Genomic DNA, 16,211 nt, shown 5'->3' with positions numbered 1-16,211 from the left:
AATAGTTTTCAATCAAATCTTTTTAATTTCTAATTTCAAAATCTTTTTCAAAAATCACTTGATTTCTTTTTCACTCTTATTTTCGAAAACCAATTAAGTGTTTTTCAAAATGTTTTCAAAATCTTTTACTTAAATTTTCGAAAATTACTTCCCTTCTTCTCACATCCTTCTATTTATGGACTAACACTATTCCTTAATGCAAAATTCGAACTCCATCTTCTTTGATAAGTTCGAATTTTCTACCTCTGTCTTCCATTTTTCTTCCTCTGACACCTCAAGGAATCTCTATACTGTGACATAGAGGATTCCATATTTTCTTGTTTTCTTCTCTTTCATATGAGCAGGAACAAAGACAAAGGCATTCTTGTTGAAGCTGACCCTGAACTTAAAAGGACCTTGAAGCGGAAGCTAAGAGAAGCTAAGGCACAACTCTCTGTTGAGGACCTGACCGAATTCTTCAAAGAAGAAGAACCCATGGCAGCCGAAAACAACAACAATGCCAACAATGCAAGGAAGGTGCTGGGTGACTTTACTGCACCTACTCCCGACTTCTATGGGAGAAGCATCTCTATCCCTGCCATTGGAGCAAACAACTTTGAGCTTAAGCCTCAGTTGGTTTCTCTACTGCAACAGAATTGCAAGTTCCATGGACTTCCAATGGAAGATCCACATCAGTTCTTAGCTGAATTCTTGCAAATCTGTGACACTGTCAAGACTAAGGGGGGTAGACCCTGAGGTCTATAGACTTATGCTATTCCCTTTTGCTATAAGAGACAGAGCTAGGACATGGTTGGACTCTCAACCTAAAGAAAGCCTGGACTCTTGGGAAAAGCTAGTCAATGCCTTCTTGGCAAAGTTCTTTCCACCTCAAAAACTGAGTAAGCTTAGAGTGGAAGTCCAAACCTTCAGACAGAAGGATGAAGAATCCCTCTATGAAGCTTGGGAAAGATACAAACAATTGATCAGAAAATGTCCCTCAGACATGCTTTCTGAATGGAGCATCATAGGTATTTTCTATGATGGTCTCTCTGAACTATCCAAGATGTCTTTGGACAGCTCTGCTGGAGGATCTCTTCATCTGAAGAAGACGCCTACAGAGGCTCAAGAATTAATTGAAATGGTTGCAAATAACCAATTCATGTACACTTCTGAGAGAAATCCTGTGAACAATGGGACAAGTCAGAAGAAATGAGTTCTTGAGATTGATACTCTGAACGCCATTTTGGCTCAGAATAAAATATTGACTCAACAAGTCAATTTGATTTTTCAAAGTCTGTCTGGAATGCAACATGCACCTGGCAGTACTAAGGATGCTTCATCTGAGGAAGAAGCTTATGATCCTGAGAACCCTTCAATGGAAGAGGTGAATTACCTAGGAGAACCCTATGGTAACACCTATAATTCTTCATGGAGAAATCACCCAAATCTCTCATGGAAGAATCAAGAGAGACCTCAACAAGGTTTCAACAACAACAATGGTGGAAGAAACAGGTTTAGCAATGGCAAGCCTTTTCCATCATCTTCTCAGCAACAGACAGAGAATTCTAAGCAGAACCCCTCTGACTTAGCAACCATGGTCTCTGATCTAATCAAAACCACTCAAAGTTTCATGACTGAAACAAGGTCTTCCATTAGGAATTTGGAAGGACAAGTGGGACAGCTGAGCAAGAAAGTTACTGAACTCCCTCCAAGTACTCTTCCAAGCAACACAGAAGAAAATCCAAAAGGAGAGTGCAAAGCCATCAATATGGCCGAATTTGGAGAGGGAGGGGAGGAAGTGAACGCCACTGAGGAAGACCTCAATGGGCGTGCACTGACCTCCATAGAGTTCCCCAATGAGGAACCATGGGAATCTGAGGCTCAAAATGAGACCATAGAGATTCCATTGGACTTACTTCTGCCTTTCATGAGCTCTGATGAGTATTCTTCCTCTGAAGAGGATGAGTATGTCACTGAAGAGCAAGTTGCCAAATACCTTAGAGCAATCATGAAGCTAAATGACAAGTTATTTGGAAATGAGACTTGGGAGAATGAACCTCCTTTGCTCAACAAAGAACTGGATGACTTGTCTAGGCAGAAATTGCCTCAAAAGAGACAAGATCCTGGAAAGTTTTCAATACCTTGTACCATAGGCACCATGACCTTCAAGAAGGCTCTGTGTGACTTAGGATCAAGTGTAAACCTCATGCCTCTCTCTGTAATGGAGAAGCTAGGGATCTTTGAGGTACAAGCTGCAAGAATCTCATTAGAGATGGCAGACAACTCAAGAAAACAAGCTCATGGACTTGTAGAGAATGTTTTGGTTAAGATTGAAGACCATTACATCCCTACTGATTTCATAGTCCTAGAGACTGGGAAGTGCATGGATGAATCCATCATCCTTGGCAGACCCTTCCTAGCCACAGCAAAAGGCTGTGATTGATGTTGATGGAGGTGAACTGATCATTCAAGTGAATGAAGAATCCTTTGTGTTTAAGGCTCAAGGATATCCCTCTGTCATCATGGAGAGGAAGCATGAAGAGCTTCTCCCAAATCAGAGACAAACAGAGCCCCCACAGTCAAACTCTAAGTTTGGTGTTGGGAGGCCACAACCAAACTCTAAGTTTGGTGTTGAACCCCCACATTCAAACTCTAAGTTTGGTGTTGGGAGGTTCCAACATTGCTCTGAGTATCTGTGAGGCTCCATGAGAGCCCTCTGTCAAGCTACTGACATTAAAGAAGCGCTTGTTGGGAGGCAACCCAATGTTATATTTTATATATTTTCCTTTGTTATTTTATCTTATTTTGTAGGTTGATGGTCATGAGAAGTCACAAAATCAATTGAAAAAGCAAAAACAGAATGAAAAACAGGAAGAAAAACAGCACACCCTGGAGGAAGATGCTGCTGGCGTTCAAACGCCAGTAAGCCTAGCAGTTGGGCGTTTAACGCCCAGTCTGGCACCATTCTGGGCGTTTAACGCCAGAAAGGGGCACCAGACTGGCGTTAAACGCCAGAAAAGGGCAAGAACCAGGCGTTAAACGCCAGGAATGGGCACCAGCCCGGCGTTTAACGCCAGAAATGGCTCAAAACGTGATTTTTGATGCCATTTGGTGCAGGGATGACTTTTCCTTGACACCACAGGATCTGTAGACCCCATAGGATCCCCACCAACCCCACCACTCTCTCTTCTTCTTCACCCATTCACCAATCACCTCAATACCTCTTCACCACTCACATCCATCCTTCATAAAACACCACTTACTTCACCATCCAAATTCAAACCACTACTTCTTCCCCTTTTGGCCGAACCACAAAGCCATCTCCCTCTCCTCCATTTCTTCTTCTTCTACTCTCTTCTTTCTTCTTTTGCTCGAGGACGAGCAAACCTTTTAAGTTTGGTGTGGTAAAAGCATTGCTTTTTGTTTTTCCATAACCATTTATGGCATCCAAAGCCGGTTCAACTGAGAAGGTATGACCTCAAGCCCATCACTAAGAAGAAGATGGAGCAAACAAGAGACCCCTCTCATCAAGAGATCCCTGAGATACCTCAAGGGATGCACTTTCCTCCACAAGACTATTGGGAGCAAATTAACACCTCCATAGGAGAGTTGAGTTCCAATATGGGACAACCAAGGGTGGAGCATCAAGAACACTCCATCATCATTAGAGAAGATCAAAGAATCATGAGAGAGGAGCAACAAAGACAAGGAAGAGACATTGAGGAGCTCAAGCACTCCATAGGATCTTCAAGAGGAAGAACAAGCCGCCATCACTAAGGTGGACCCGTTCTTTAATCTCCTTGTTCTTTACTTTCTTGGTTTTTCGAATTTTCATGCTTATGTTTATCTATGTTTGTGTCTTATGATCATTAGTGTCTTAGTGTCTATGCCTAAAAGCTATGCATATGAATCCATCACCTTTCTTAAAAGAAAACTGTTTTTATTACAAAAGAACAAGAAGTACAGGATTTCAAATTCATCTTTAAAACTAGCTTAATTAGTTTGATGTGGTGACAATACTTTTTGTTTTCTGAATGTATGCTTGAACAGTGCATATGTCTTTTGAATTTGTGGTTCATGAATGTTAAAATTGTTGGCTCTTGAAAGAATGATGGAAAAGGAGACATGTTACTGAGGATCTGAAAAATCATAAAAATGATTCTTGAAGCAAGAAAAAGCAGTGAAAAAAAAAAAACGAAAAAAGGGGAGAAAAAGAAAAAGAAAGAAAGAGAAAGAAAAAGAAAGAAATAAAGTTGTGATCCAAGGCAAAAAGAGTGTGCTTAAGAACCCTGGACACCTCTAATTGGGGACTCTAGCAAAGCTGGGTCACAATCTGAAAAGGTTCACCCAATTATGTGTCTGTGGCATGTATGTATCCGGTGGTAATACTGGAAGACAGAGTGCTTTGGGCCACAGCCAAGACTCAATAAGTAGCTGTGTTCAAGAATCATCATGCTTAACTAGGAGAATCAATAACACTATCTGGATTCTGAGTTCCTAAAGAAGCCAATCATTCTGGATTTCAAGGGATAAAGTGAGATGCCAAAACTGTTCGGAGGCAAAAAGCTACTAGTCCCGCTCATCTAATTTAGAGCTAAGTTTCATTGATAGTTTGGAGTCTATAGTATATTCTCTTCTTTTTATCTTATTTGATTTTCAGTTGCTTGGGGACAAGCAACAATTTAAGTTTGGTGTTGTGATGAGCGGATAATTTGTACACTTTTTGGCATTGTTTTTAGTATGTTTTTGGTAGTTTTAGTTGAGTTCTTAGTATATTTTTATTAGTTTTTAATTAAAATTCACTTTTCTGGACTTTACTATGAGTTTGTGTGTTTTTCTGTGATTTCAGGTATTTTCTGGCTTTTATTGAGGGACCTGAGCAAAAATCTGATTCAGAGACTGAAAAGGACTGCAGATGCTGTTGGATTCTGACCTCCCTGCACTCGAAGTGGATTTTCTGGAGCTACAGAAGCCCAATTGGCGCGCTCTCAACGGCGTTGGAAAGTAGACATCCTGGGCTTTCCAGCAATATATGATAGTCCATACTTTGCCCAAGATTTGATGGCCCAAACCGGTGTTCAAAGTCACCTACAGAAATTCCAGCGTTAAACGCCGGAACTGGCACCTAAATGGGAGTTAAACGCCCAAACTGGCATAAATGCTGGCGTTTAACTCCAAGAAGAGTCTCTACACGAAAATGCTTCATTGCTCAGCCCAAGCACACACCAAGTGGGTCCGGAAGTGGATTTTTATGTCATTTACTCATCTCTGTACACCCTAGGCTACTAGTTCTCTATATATAGGACCTTTTACTATTGTATTTTTCATCTTCGGACATCTAGTTCTTAGATCATTTGAGGGATGGCCTCACGGCCATGCCTAGACCTTGTTCTTATGTATTTTCAACGGTGGAGTTTCTACACACCATAGATTAAGGTGTGGAGCTCTGCTGTACCTCGAGTATTAATGCAATTACTATTGTTCTTCTATTCAAATCCGCTTGTTCTTGTTCCAAGATATCACTTGTTCTTCAACTTGATGAAGGTGATGATCCGTGACACTCATCATCATTCTCACTTATGAACAAGGTGACTGACAACCATTCTTGTTCTACAAGCATCCGAGGCTTAGTGAATATCTCTTGGATTCTTTAATCGGAATCTTCGTGGTATAGGCAGGACCTGATGGCGGCATTCAAGAGAATCCGGAAGGTCTAAACCTTGTCTGTGGTATTCTGAGTAGGATTCAATGATTGAATGACTGTGACGTGCTTCAAACTTGTAACCTACTGGGCGTTAGTGACAGACGCAAAAGAGGGATTCTATTCCAGTAGGGGAGGGAACCAACCGGTGACTGGCCGCACTGTGACAGAGTGCGTGAGCATTAGCTTTCACTGCGAGGATGGGAGGTAGCCATTGACAACGGTGAAACCCTACACGAGCTTGCTATGGAAAGGAGTAAGAAGGATTGGATGAAGACAGTAAGAAAGCAGAGAGACGGAAGGGAAGGCATCTTCATACGCTTATCTGAAGCTCTCACCAATGATATGCATAAGTATCTCTATCTTTATCTTATTATTTTCGTTCATCACTATACCCATTTGAGTCTGCCTAACTGAGATTTACAAGGTGACCATAGCTTGCTTCATACCACCAATCTCCGTGGGATCGACCCTTACTCGCGTAAGGTTTATTACTTGGACGACCCAGTGCACTTGCTGGTTAGTTGTGCGAAATTGTGTTTATGCCATGGTATTGAGCACCAAGTCCTTGGAGCCATTACTAGGGATTGTTTATGTTTTGAAAAGTATTGATCACAATTTCGTGCACCAATCAGCACACATCCAAGTCCTTTATGAGAGGCGTCACAGTATACTTCAAAAGGTTTCTGTGGGTCGGGTAGTACTAATACAGGTGTAGTTGTTAACTTTTCCTTAAGCATCTTGAAACTTCTATCACACTCAGCCGTCCAAACGAACGGAACTTCCTTTCGTGTAAGGTAAGTCAAAGGTAAAGCTATCTGTGAAAATCCTTTGATGAACCTCCGGTAATATCCAGCAAGTCCGAGAAAACTCCGAACTTCTGTAACGGTCGTAGGTGGTTCCCATTGCACTACTGCTTCAATTTTTGAAGGATCCACTGCAATTCCTCCCTGTGATATAACATGTCCCAAAAATGCCACCTTCTCTGTCCAAAACTCGCACTTTGATAGTTTAGCATATAACTTTCGAGTTCTCAGTATCTGCAATACAGCCCTTAGATGCTCTTCATGCTCTCTTTCTATCTTCGAATAGATGAGAATATCATCTATAAAAACTACTACGAACTGATCAAGGTACGGACGGAAAATACGATTCATGTAATCCATGAAAATCGCAGGAGCATTAGTTAGTCCGAACGACATAACTGTATACTCATAGTGACCATATCGAGTTCTAAATGCAGTCTTCGGTATATCTGATTCTTTCACTCGAATCTGGTGGTAGCCTGATCGCAAATCAATCTTCGAAAACACAGTTGCACCTTTTAACTGATCCATCAAATCATCTATTCGTGGAAGTGGGTACTTGTTCTTGATAGTGACTTTATTTAACTGTCGGTAATCTACACAAAGTCTCATTCCACCATCCTTCTTCTTTACTAGCAATACCGGAGCTCCCCAAGGTGATGCACTGGGACGAATAAATTTCTTTCCAAGTAGCTCATCCAACTGCTTCTTCAACTATGCAAGTTCCAGTGGTGACATCCGGTACGGTGCTATGGAAATCGGTCCGGTTCCAGGTACAAGTTCAATGCTGAATTCTATCTCTCGCTGAGGAGGAAACTCAGGTATGTCGTCCGGGAAAACATCAGGAAATTCCTTTACCACTTGGATTCATTCTAGGCTTAGTTCACTATCATTCGAGCTAGCCGCTAACAGAACGTACCCCTCACAATCACTCCCGTCTAATGCAACTCTTACAGAATTCAGATATAAAGTATGAGACAGAAATGGTTTAATATCTAAACTATCAGACGGAATAATAGTAGTTCTTTCATAGCAATCAAGGAAAACATGATACTTAGATAACCAATCTAACCCTAGAATAACTTCTAAACCACATAGAGGCAAACAGATTAGATCATGTATAAAAGTTCTGTTCCTAATAGTGAATGGTACTTGCAGGCACACTAAACTAGTCAAAGCATTTTGGGACGCAGGTGTATGGACAATTAGATCAAAGTTCAACTCAGAGAAATCTAGTCCCAACTCACGAGCAACAGTTAAAGAAACAAAGGAATGCGATGCACCCGAGTCATACAGTACAGTTAGAAATCGACCTTTGATAATGCACTGACCTTGGATCAGGGCGTCTGATTGCATAGCATCATCAGCAGTCATGGCAAACACTCGACCTTGTTGCTGGGTTCGTATTGGATTTCGAGAAAGTCCTTTTGGGTAACTCCTCGCCAAGTGTCCCGGTTCCCCACAATTGTAACAAGTAAATGTTCTGATTTGGCAAGGCCTGGTACCATGATCCTTTCCACACTGCCTACATGCGATATTCACTTGTGCCTGTTAAGGTCGTTTACCATTATCCTGCCTTGGTCTACCTCCGTTTCCACCCGTAGGGCGAGCAGGAGCATTACCAGCTTGTGGGTTCCTTCGTTGTGGAACACCAGGGGTCTTGAAGTTTGTCCTTCGTGGTTGCCAATTGTAACTATTATAGTTCCTTGGTGGAAATCCTTGACGACTTGCTTTAGAGGCAATTACCTTCTTAGCACATTTTTCCACTAACTTGCACTTATTAACCAGCTCAGCAAAATTTCGTATCTCTAATGGGACTACTGAACTCATCAGATCCTCACGAAGGCCCCCTTCGAACTTCAAACACTTCCATTCTTCAAAGTCAGCAGGATTCCCTTGGCAGATCTTGGAGAAACGGCACAAGTCATCAAACTTATGGGCATATTCTGCAATAGTTGTATTACCCTGTTTCAGCTGCATAAGTTCCATCTCCTTAGCATCACGAGCTGCCCTCGGAAAATACTTCTTATAAAATTCGTCCTTAAAAGTATTCCAAGGAATATCGCCTTCATCTTGTTGCAACAGTCGCTGTATCCCCTGCCACCAATGCTCAGCTTCTCCTTCCAGCATATAAGTAGCGAACTCCACGTGTTGGCCTTCTGGAACATGCTGTGCTCACAGTGATCGTTCGATAGCTCGAAACCAATTATCAGCATCAGTTGCAACGAGTGTACCTTTAAACTTAGGCGGTTTTACCTTCAGAAAAGTCGCAAGGGTCATAGGTCTTTCGAGATGCCCTAAGTTATTCTCATTATTTCCACTATCTTCCCCATGCTCATTCTCATTCCCGTTTCTCACTCCAAGACGATCAACAGCCCTAGCCGCTGCTACTGCAGCCTCACGCACTGCCTCAGCCACAGCGTTCATGGTAGTCATAAACGTCTCCTGTTCCCTCTCGTAGTTAACATTAGGAATTCCTTCCCGTACGCCTCGTCTCCGTGAACCCATCGTGGTCCTGTTCACACCAAACAATCATTATTAAGGTGATCAGTCTTAACACTTCAAGTCAAGTGTGAACAATCCCAGAATGAAAACACAGAGACAATCATGCAACACATATCACAAAGATATCCTATAAGCATGAGACACACAACAGAGTATGCAATGAAGCATAGTCAGTCCACTCCCCAGGCTCTATTGGGAACGAACTGCTCTGATACCAACTTGTAACGACCCAACTCCCAGTATGCCATGGTCATACAAGAAGCTAAGTGTTACTAACTTATCCTTCCTAATTGTTATCTATTATTTAATATTTGAGCCTGTTCCTTGTTAGAGCGATGCCAATTTTTTACGAGTAATTTATTTATTTATTTTTTATTTGTTGCGGACGTTCAAGGTAAAATAAACAAGCATATAGTGAGAATAATAGAAAAGTGGCATAAAGAAACATAGAAACACAGCTGATAATATACATCATGTACACTATAACAAAACATGTAGCGTTTACACAAGATCAAGTCAGTTTACATCCTCGTCATCCTACGTAGCTAATATTTACACGACACTCCCAGGGCCTGGCCCATACAAAAAGCCGCTAAACTGGCACCCAGGCTAGCCTAACCACTATATAGCTCCTAGCTCTCGGGTGTACTAACACAAGTGAGAGACTATCTATCCGATAATGTTAGACTAGAGTGTCATCAAAAGAATGCCCCTTCCGCAGTCAAACTATATCTACTCGTGGCCGTTCGGAGAATCGCCGTGTGGCTCGTCCATCTCCTCATCCTGCTCTATCTCTATCTCGGGATCCTCCTCCTCCTCATCATCCGCAACAACAACTATACCCTCAGATCCACCAGAAATACTGCTGTCACTATGTACAAAACCATTCGCGAGCACAGGTCCGTTCGCGTATATAGGAGCTACCCCACCGTCCGGTAGTGCCGGCTCATCAGGCTGTGGAAAGTCAGGGATCGGCTCAGGAGGAAAGTCCCACTCTGGTGGTATCACAGGTACGTAGTCACCAGCTAACTCGGGCTCATCAGGAATGATAGGCTCAGGTTCCACCTCATTCAAAGGTTGAGCTGGTATAGGGTGCTCGGGGTCATCAGGAAAAGGATGTACCGGTGCGTCAGGATGTAGCCAGGATAAGGGAAAGTCGTAAGGAGCATCAGGGTCAAAATACGGGCTAGACAGAGGATGTTGAAAGGCTCGATTAGGTAACGCATATCGTCTAATACGAGGCTCCAATCCCATGATGAAGTAACTGTGATGTACCGGATCCTCATAGACGTAAGGGTCCTCGAACTCATAGAAGATCACGCCCGTCTCCATCTGAGGGGGAGGAAGGGAGAGAAGGGGGTAAGAACTGGGGAGTCCTTAGTAGGGTCGGGGTTATTAGTTACATTCATTTATTTGTTTTCGATTAGCAGATGGATTTTAGAACACAGTAAAGTAGTAAACAGTAGTTAAAATAGATAGGGAAAACAGAAAACAGAACACAAACAAAAAAGTGCAAGAAAGTAAAGCATAGACATAGCACTCAAGCAAACAAACATAAAGAAATAGATCAAACACAAGTAGGAATGCAACAGAGAGTAATGCGCAAACAAGAATGATGCATGTCTAGTCCTAGTGCAGGTAATGAGCTCATTTGTCGGTTTCTACCCGCTCCCGACGTAACCCAGCATTACTAGCCGGATATGGCTTTCCTGTTGGCTATACCCCTGTGTACAGGAAATAACCCCTCTGCCACCACAGGGTCCACTGCACGCAGGAAATAACACATCTGCCACTGCAGGGTTGTATGCCGACACACCTTCTGTATACAGGAAATAACCCCTCTGCCACTACAGAAATGGAACAGGTGGTCACGGTACTTCTGTAGCAGGAAATAACCCCTCTGCCTTACAGAAATAAAATATGGATCTGTACCGCAGGAAAGCGTTTCGCAGTGGTTGCACCATTATCTATCTGACTGTTACAATGCAGTAGATGAACATATAGATATCTCTGAGGTTGCCTTAATGCAACAGATGACCTTTCAATAGGTCCTCTACTCTTTATCATATTACTCTCTTCGCTTTGTCTCTTTATTCTACTCTGTTTGTTCCTTTCTCTGCGCTTCCTCACTTTATTCTGCTTGCTCTATTTAACGTATGTATTTAAAGCTTATGTAAATTTCGATATGATTAGTTAGCCTGCCCCAAGTATAGGTTCATTAAGTCTATACTGAAACAGTTTAACTTTTCATATAATACCTAACCCTATTCTCAAATCAAGAACTAACTATGTTGCCCTAGTTTGTTCACTAGTCTCTGTCTGTTTCTCTGTTGTTAAAATTTTACAGACTTTTTCTTCGATTTTTATCTTTCCTTTGACTTTTATCTTTCTTTTATCTTTACCTCACTAATATGTTCTTACCACTCCCTAAGTGTTTTATGAAGGTAATTAGGAGAATTCTGCACTTAAAGTTGTCTTTCTAAAGCTTTTACAGAAAACTGCCTGTTCCGCATTATTTTATTATTTTTATTAAAATATTATTTTTAATTAAATATTATTATTTAATATTTTATTATTATTTATTATTTTATTATTAATTTTCGAAAATTAACTCACTTTTACCTTTAACCTTTAAAATTCACTTTTTACCACCCGTAACTTTTAATATTTTTACTTTAACCACCCTAACTTTCAGAAATTACCAAACAACCCCTTAAACACCAAAAATTTTACTTTCTTGCCCTTTTTAAGATCTAAGGCCTGTTCTTCATTGTTCTTCATCACACTCAAAGTGTTCTTCATGTTCTTCATAAATTCTTCAAATTCTTTCTCTGTTTTTACCCGTTTTTCAGTCTTTTCAGCAACCGATTTTTACTACAATTCATAATAAATTAGCAGCCACTAAAACCCCATCCTTTCTACATGATTTCATCACAAATTGAACCTCAATTTAAGCCTAGGGTTTCGTTTTTCCAGCTGCTCCAAGAACATGAACATAAAGCTTGAATTTCATCAAATTTCATCAAAATTCACCAAATTTTCACCAAAAATCAATCATATATGCAACCAATTTTTAGCACAGCCAAATAATACAACATTCACACATCTCAAACACAAATAATCAAGATTAATTTCGTGACACCCTACCTGGTTTTGCTGCTCCTAATTCAATCAAACTTTCAGGTGGTCCTTAAGCACTTTTTCCTCCTAAATCACACCAAGAAAACACATATTTAACCATGTTTCCTTGAAACCGAATCAAAAGAGAGATGGTGAAGCCAACTCACCTTGATCCCAGCCTTGATAAGTCATATGATCATGTAGAGAAAGAAGAGAGGATCATTTTGGTCGGATTGGAATTTTGATTTGAGTTTTAGTTCAGCAGAAATCAAGCTTTGAAGATTTGGAACTAAGAACTTTTCTCTCTTTTTCTCTCTACCTATTTTCGGCCACAAAGTGAAAATGAGCCAGCCTTGGGGGTTTTGGGGGTGTAGGGTGAGTTGTGATTGGTTGGCTTGGAGGTGGATTAAAATAATATTAAAATATCTCAGGTGTATAACTACTAAAACTAGGTGTATCGGAACACTTGCAAAAACATCTCTAAAAATTATTTTCTGAGCTACTAGCATAAATGACACTAGTAACATATTTATTATGAGAATAAACATGAATAATGAGGTCTTAGCATTGCTAAAGTCATCAGAGAGTGCTGGTGCTAAGCTGCACCAGTAAACTGTGAACCCGGTTAAACCGATTTTCTGTTTTTAACTAAATCTGACCAGATAACCTTATAATATCATTCAAGAAACTTTTATTACTAATATAATGATAATATTACCCTATTATCTCTCTTCTTTCATGAATCGAGTCCGGTTCGTTAAACTGAGACTATCTACGAAAAACCGGATCAAAACTCCTAACCGATACGGTTCAAAAACTATGTTCTTCGTAACTGCATTATCGAGCTTGCCCCATAAAAGGTTCTAGCTTAAAGATGACAATTAGGATTGAGATACTTGATAATATATCAGAGCTTCTCCCCTTACTGATCCTCCGGAGTTCTCCGTACTTTCAGAAAAGATCTCGCGTACTCGAAAACCGGGGTTGTTACACACTCTCTTTTTGGATTCTCTTCTGTATTGCTTGGGAGAGTACTAGGAGGAGTTTCAATGATTTTCTTAGTCAACTGACCCACTTGTGCCTCCAAATTTCTGATGGAGGACCTTGTTTCATTCATGAAACTTATAGTAGCCTGATGAGCGGATAATTTATACGCTTTTTGGCATTGTTTTTAGTATGTTTTTAGTATGATTTAGTTAGTTTTTAGTATATTTTTAGTAGTTTTTAATTAAAATTCACTTTTCTGGACTTTACTATGAGTTTGTGTGTTTTTCTATGATTTCAGGTATTTTCTGGCTGAAATTGAGGGTCTTGAGCAAAAATCTGATTTAGAGGCTGAAAAGGACTGCAGATGCTGTTGGATTCTGACCTCCCTGCACTCGAAGTGGATTTTCTGGAGTTACAGAAGCCCAATTGGCGCGCTCTTAACGGCGTTGGAAAGTAGACATCCTGGGCTTTCCAGCAATGTATAATAGTCCATACTTTGACCGAGATTTGATGGCCCAAACCGGCGTTGCAAATCAGCTTCAGAATTCCCAGCGTTTAACGCTGGAACTGGCATGCAAATTGGAGTTAAACGCCCAAACTGGCATAAAAGCTGGCGTTTATCTCCAGAAAGAGTCTCTACACGAAAATGCTTCAATGCTCAGCCCAAGCACACACCAAGTGGGCCCGGAAGTGGATTTTTCTGTTATTTACTCAATTCTGTAAACCCTAGGTTACTAGTTCACTATTAATAGGATCTTTTGACATTGTATCTGTACCTCATGACACTTTACACGTTTCTTTGTGTACTTCTTACAGCATGAGTCTCTAAACCCCATGGTTAGGGGTGAGGAGCTCTGCTGTGTCTTGATGGATTAATGCAATTACTACTGTTTTTCATTCAATCATGCTTGCTTCCATTCTAAGATATTACTTGTTCTTAAATCGGATGAATGTGATGATCCGTGACACTCATCATCATTCTCAACTATGAATGTGTGCCTGACAACCACCTCCGTTCTACCTTAGATTAAGTAGATATCTCTTGAATTCTTTAATCAGAATCTTCGTGGTATAAGCTAGAACTGATGGCGGCATTCAAGAGAATCCGGAAGGTCTAAGCCTTGTCTGTGGTATTCTGAGTAGGATTCAATGATTGAATGACTGTGACGAGCTTCAAACTCCTGAGGGCAGGGCGTTAGTGACAGACGCAAAAGAATCACTGGATTCTATTCCGGCCTGATTGAGAACCGACAGATGGATAGCCGTGCCGTGACAGGGTGCGTTGAACATTTCCACTGAGAGGATGGGAGGTAGCCACTGACAACGGTGAAACCCTTGCATACAGCTTGCCATGGAAGGAGCCTTGCGTGTTTGAGGAAGAAGACAGTAGGAAAGCAGAGATTCAGAAGGCCGAGCATCTTCAAAGCCTCAACCTATTCTCCATTACTGCAAAACAAGTACTTATTTCATGTTCTTTTGCTTTTCACAATCAATCCTGATAATTTCTGATATCCTGACTAAGATTTACAAGATAACCATAGCTTGCTTCAAGCCGACAATCTCCGTGGGATCGACCCTTACTCACGTAAGGTATTACTTGGACGACCCAGTGCACTTGCTTGTTAGTTGTGCGGGATTGCAAAAGTGTGATTGCAATTTCGTGCACCATGGCCTTAGATAGATCAGAGACTATGTTTGCTAAGTTAGAGGGGCTCTGCTCAGAATTCTTTGTTTGTTGCTGAGAAGATGATGGAAAAGGCTTGCTATTGCTAAGCCTGTTTCTTCCACCATTATTAAAGCCTTGTTGAGGCTTTTGTTGATCCTTCCATGAGAAATTTGGATGATTTTTCCATGAGTAATTATAGGTGCTCCCATAGGGTTCACCCATATAATTCACCTCTGCTATTGCAGGGTTCTCAGGATCATAAGCTTCTTCTTCAAAAGATGCCTCTTTAGTACTGTTGGATGCATTTTGTCATCCATTTAGACTCTGAGAAATCATGTTGACTTGCTGAGTCAACATTTTGTTCTGAGCCAATATGACATTCAGAGCATCAATTTCAAGAACTCCCTTCCTCTGAGGCGTTCTATTATTCACAGGATTCCTCTCAGAGGTGTACATGAATTGGTTATTTGCAACCATGTCAATGAGTTCTTGAGCTTCTGCAGGCGTTTTCTTTAGGAGAATGGATCCACCTGCAGAATGGTCCAGTGACATCTTAGAGAATTCAGATAGACCATCATAGAATATATCCAAAATGGTCCACTCTGAAAGCATTTCAGAAGGACACTTTTTGGTCAACTGCTTGTATCTTTCCCAAGCTTCATAGAGGGATTCACCATCTTTTTGCTTGAAGGTCTGAATATCCACTCTAAGTTTGTTCAGCTTTTGAGGAGGAAAGAACTTAGCCAAGAAGGCCGTGACCAGCTTATCCCAAGAGTCCAGGCTATCTTTAGGTTGTGAGTCTAACCATGTTCTAGCTCTGTTTCTTACAGCAAAAGGGAAAAGCATGAGCCTGTAGACTTCAGGATCTACTCCATTAGTCTTAAAAGTATCACAGATATACAAGAACTTAGTTAAAAACTGATAGGGATCTTCTGATGGAAGTCCATGGAACTTGCAGTTCTGTTGCATTAGAGCAACTAGTTGAGGCTTCAGCTCAAAATTGTTTGCTCCAATGGCAGGGCTTGAGATGCTTCTTCCATAAAAATTGGAAGTACGTGTAGTATAATCACCAAACATCCTCCTTGCGCCTCCACCATTGTTATTGGGTTCGGCCATGTCTCTTTCTTTTTCGAGATTCTCTGTAAGGTTTTCTCTGGATTGTTGTGCTTTAGCTTCTCTTAGCTTCTTCTTCAGAGTCCTTTCAGGTTCAGGATCTATTTCAACAAGAATGTCCTTGTCCTTGCTCCTGCTCATATGAAAAAGAAGAGAATAGAAAAGAAGAGGAATCCTCTATGTCACAGTATAGAGATTCCTTTATTTTAGTAGAAGAAAAGAAGAATAAGAATGAAGAAGATAAAAATTCGAACACAGAAGAGAAGATAGGGTTCGAATTTTAAGATGAAGAGAAGAGTTTTAGTAATTAAATAAATAAATAGAAGAAGATGAG

The 16,211-nt window shown here is 40.8% G+C and overlaps 2 protein-coding genes and 2 non-coding genes across 4 annotated transcripts; 1 reads left to right on the top strand and 3 right to left on the bottom strand.

Annotated features, from left to right (window-relative positions):
• Positions 1-880: 880 nt before the first annotated feature.
• On the bottom strand, positions 881-988 carry LOC130958857 (small nucleolar RNA R71). The gene has a single exon (XR_009077959.1). It is a non-coding gene; the product is annotated as a small nucleolar RNA R71 (small nucleolar RNA).
• A 6,365-nt stretch (positions 989-7,353) lies between these two features.
• LOC130957315 (uncharacterized) lies at positions 7,354-7,860 on the bottom strand. The gene has a single exon (XM_057884186.1). It carries the CDS (start codon positions 7,858-7,860, stop codon positions 7,354-7,356), a length of 507 nt encoding a protein of 168 aa, XP_057740169.1.
• Positions 7,861-8,037: 177 nt separating this feature from the next.
• Positions 8,038-8,994, bottom strand: LOC130957314 (uncharacterized). The gene is made up of 2 exons (XM_057884185.1): positions 8,743-8,994; positions 8,038-8,655 (listed from the first exon to the last, which is right to left on the bottom strand). Exons 1-2 carry the CDS (start codon positions 8,992-8,994, stop codon positions 8,038-8,040), a joined length of 870 nt encoding a protein of 289 aa, XP_057740168.1.
• A 6,376-nt stretch (positions 8,995-15,370) lies between these two features.
• On the top strand, positions 15,371-15,478 carry LOC130959723 (small nucleolar RNA R71). The gene has a single exon (XR_009078790.1). It is a non-coding gene; the product is annotated as a small nucleolar RNA R71 (small nucleolar RNA).
• Positions 15,479-16,211: the final 733 nt, after the last annotated feature.

This window comes from Arachis stenosperma, chromosome 10 (genome assembly GCF_014773155.1).
Source record: "Arachis stenosperma cultivar V10309 chromosome 10, arast.V10309.gnm1.PFL2, whole genome shotgun sequence".
In the NCBI taxonomy this organism is placed as follows: Eukaryota; Viridiplantae; Streptophyta; class Magnoliopsida; order Fabales; family Fabaceae; genus Arachis; species Arachis stenosperma.
The sequence above is the reverse complement of the archived record's forward strand: the minus strand, read 5'-3'. Positions and strand labels throughout refer to the sequence as shown.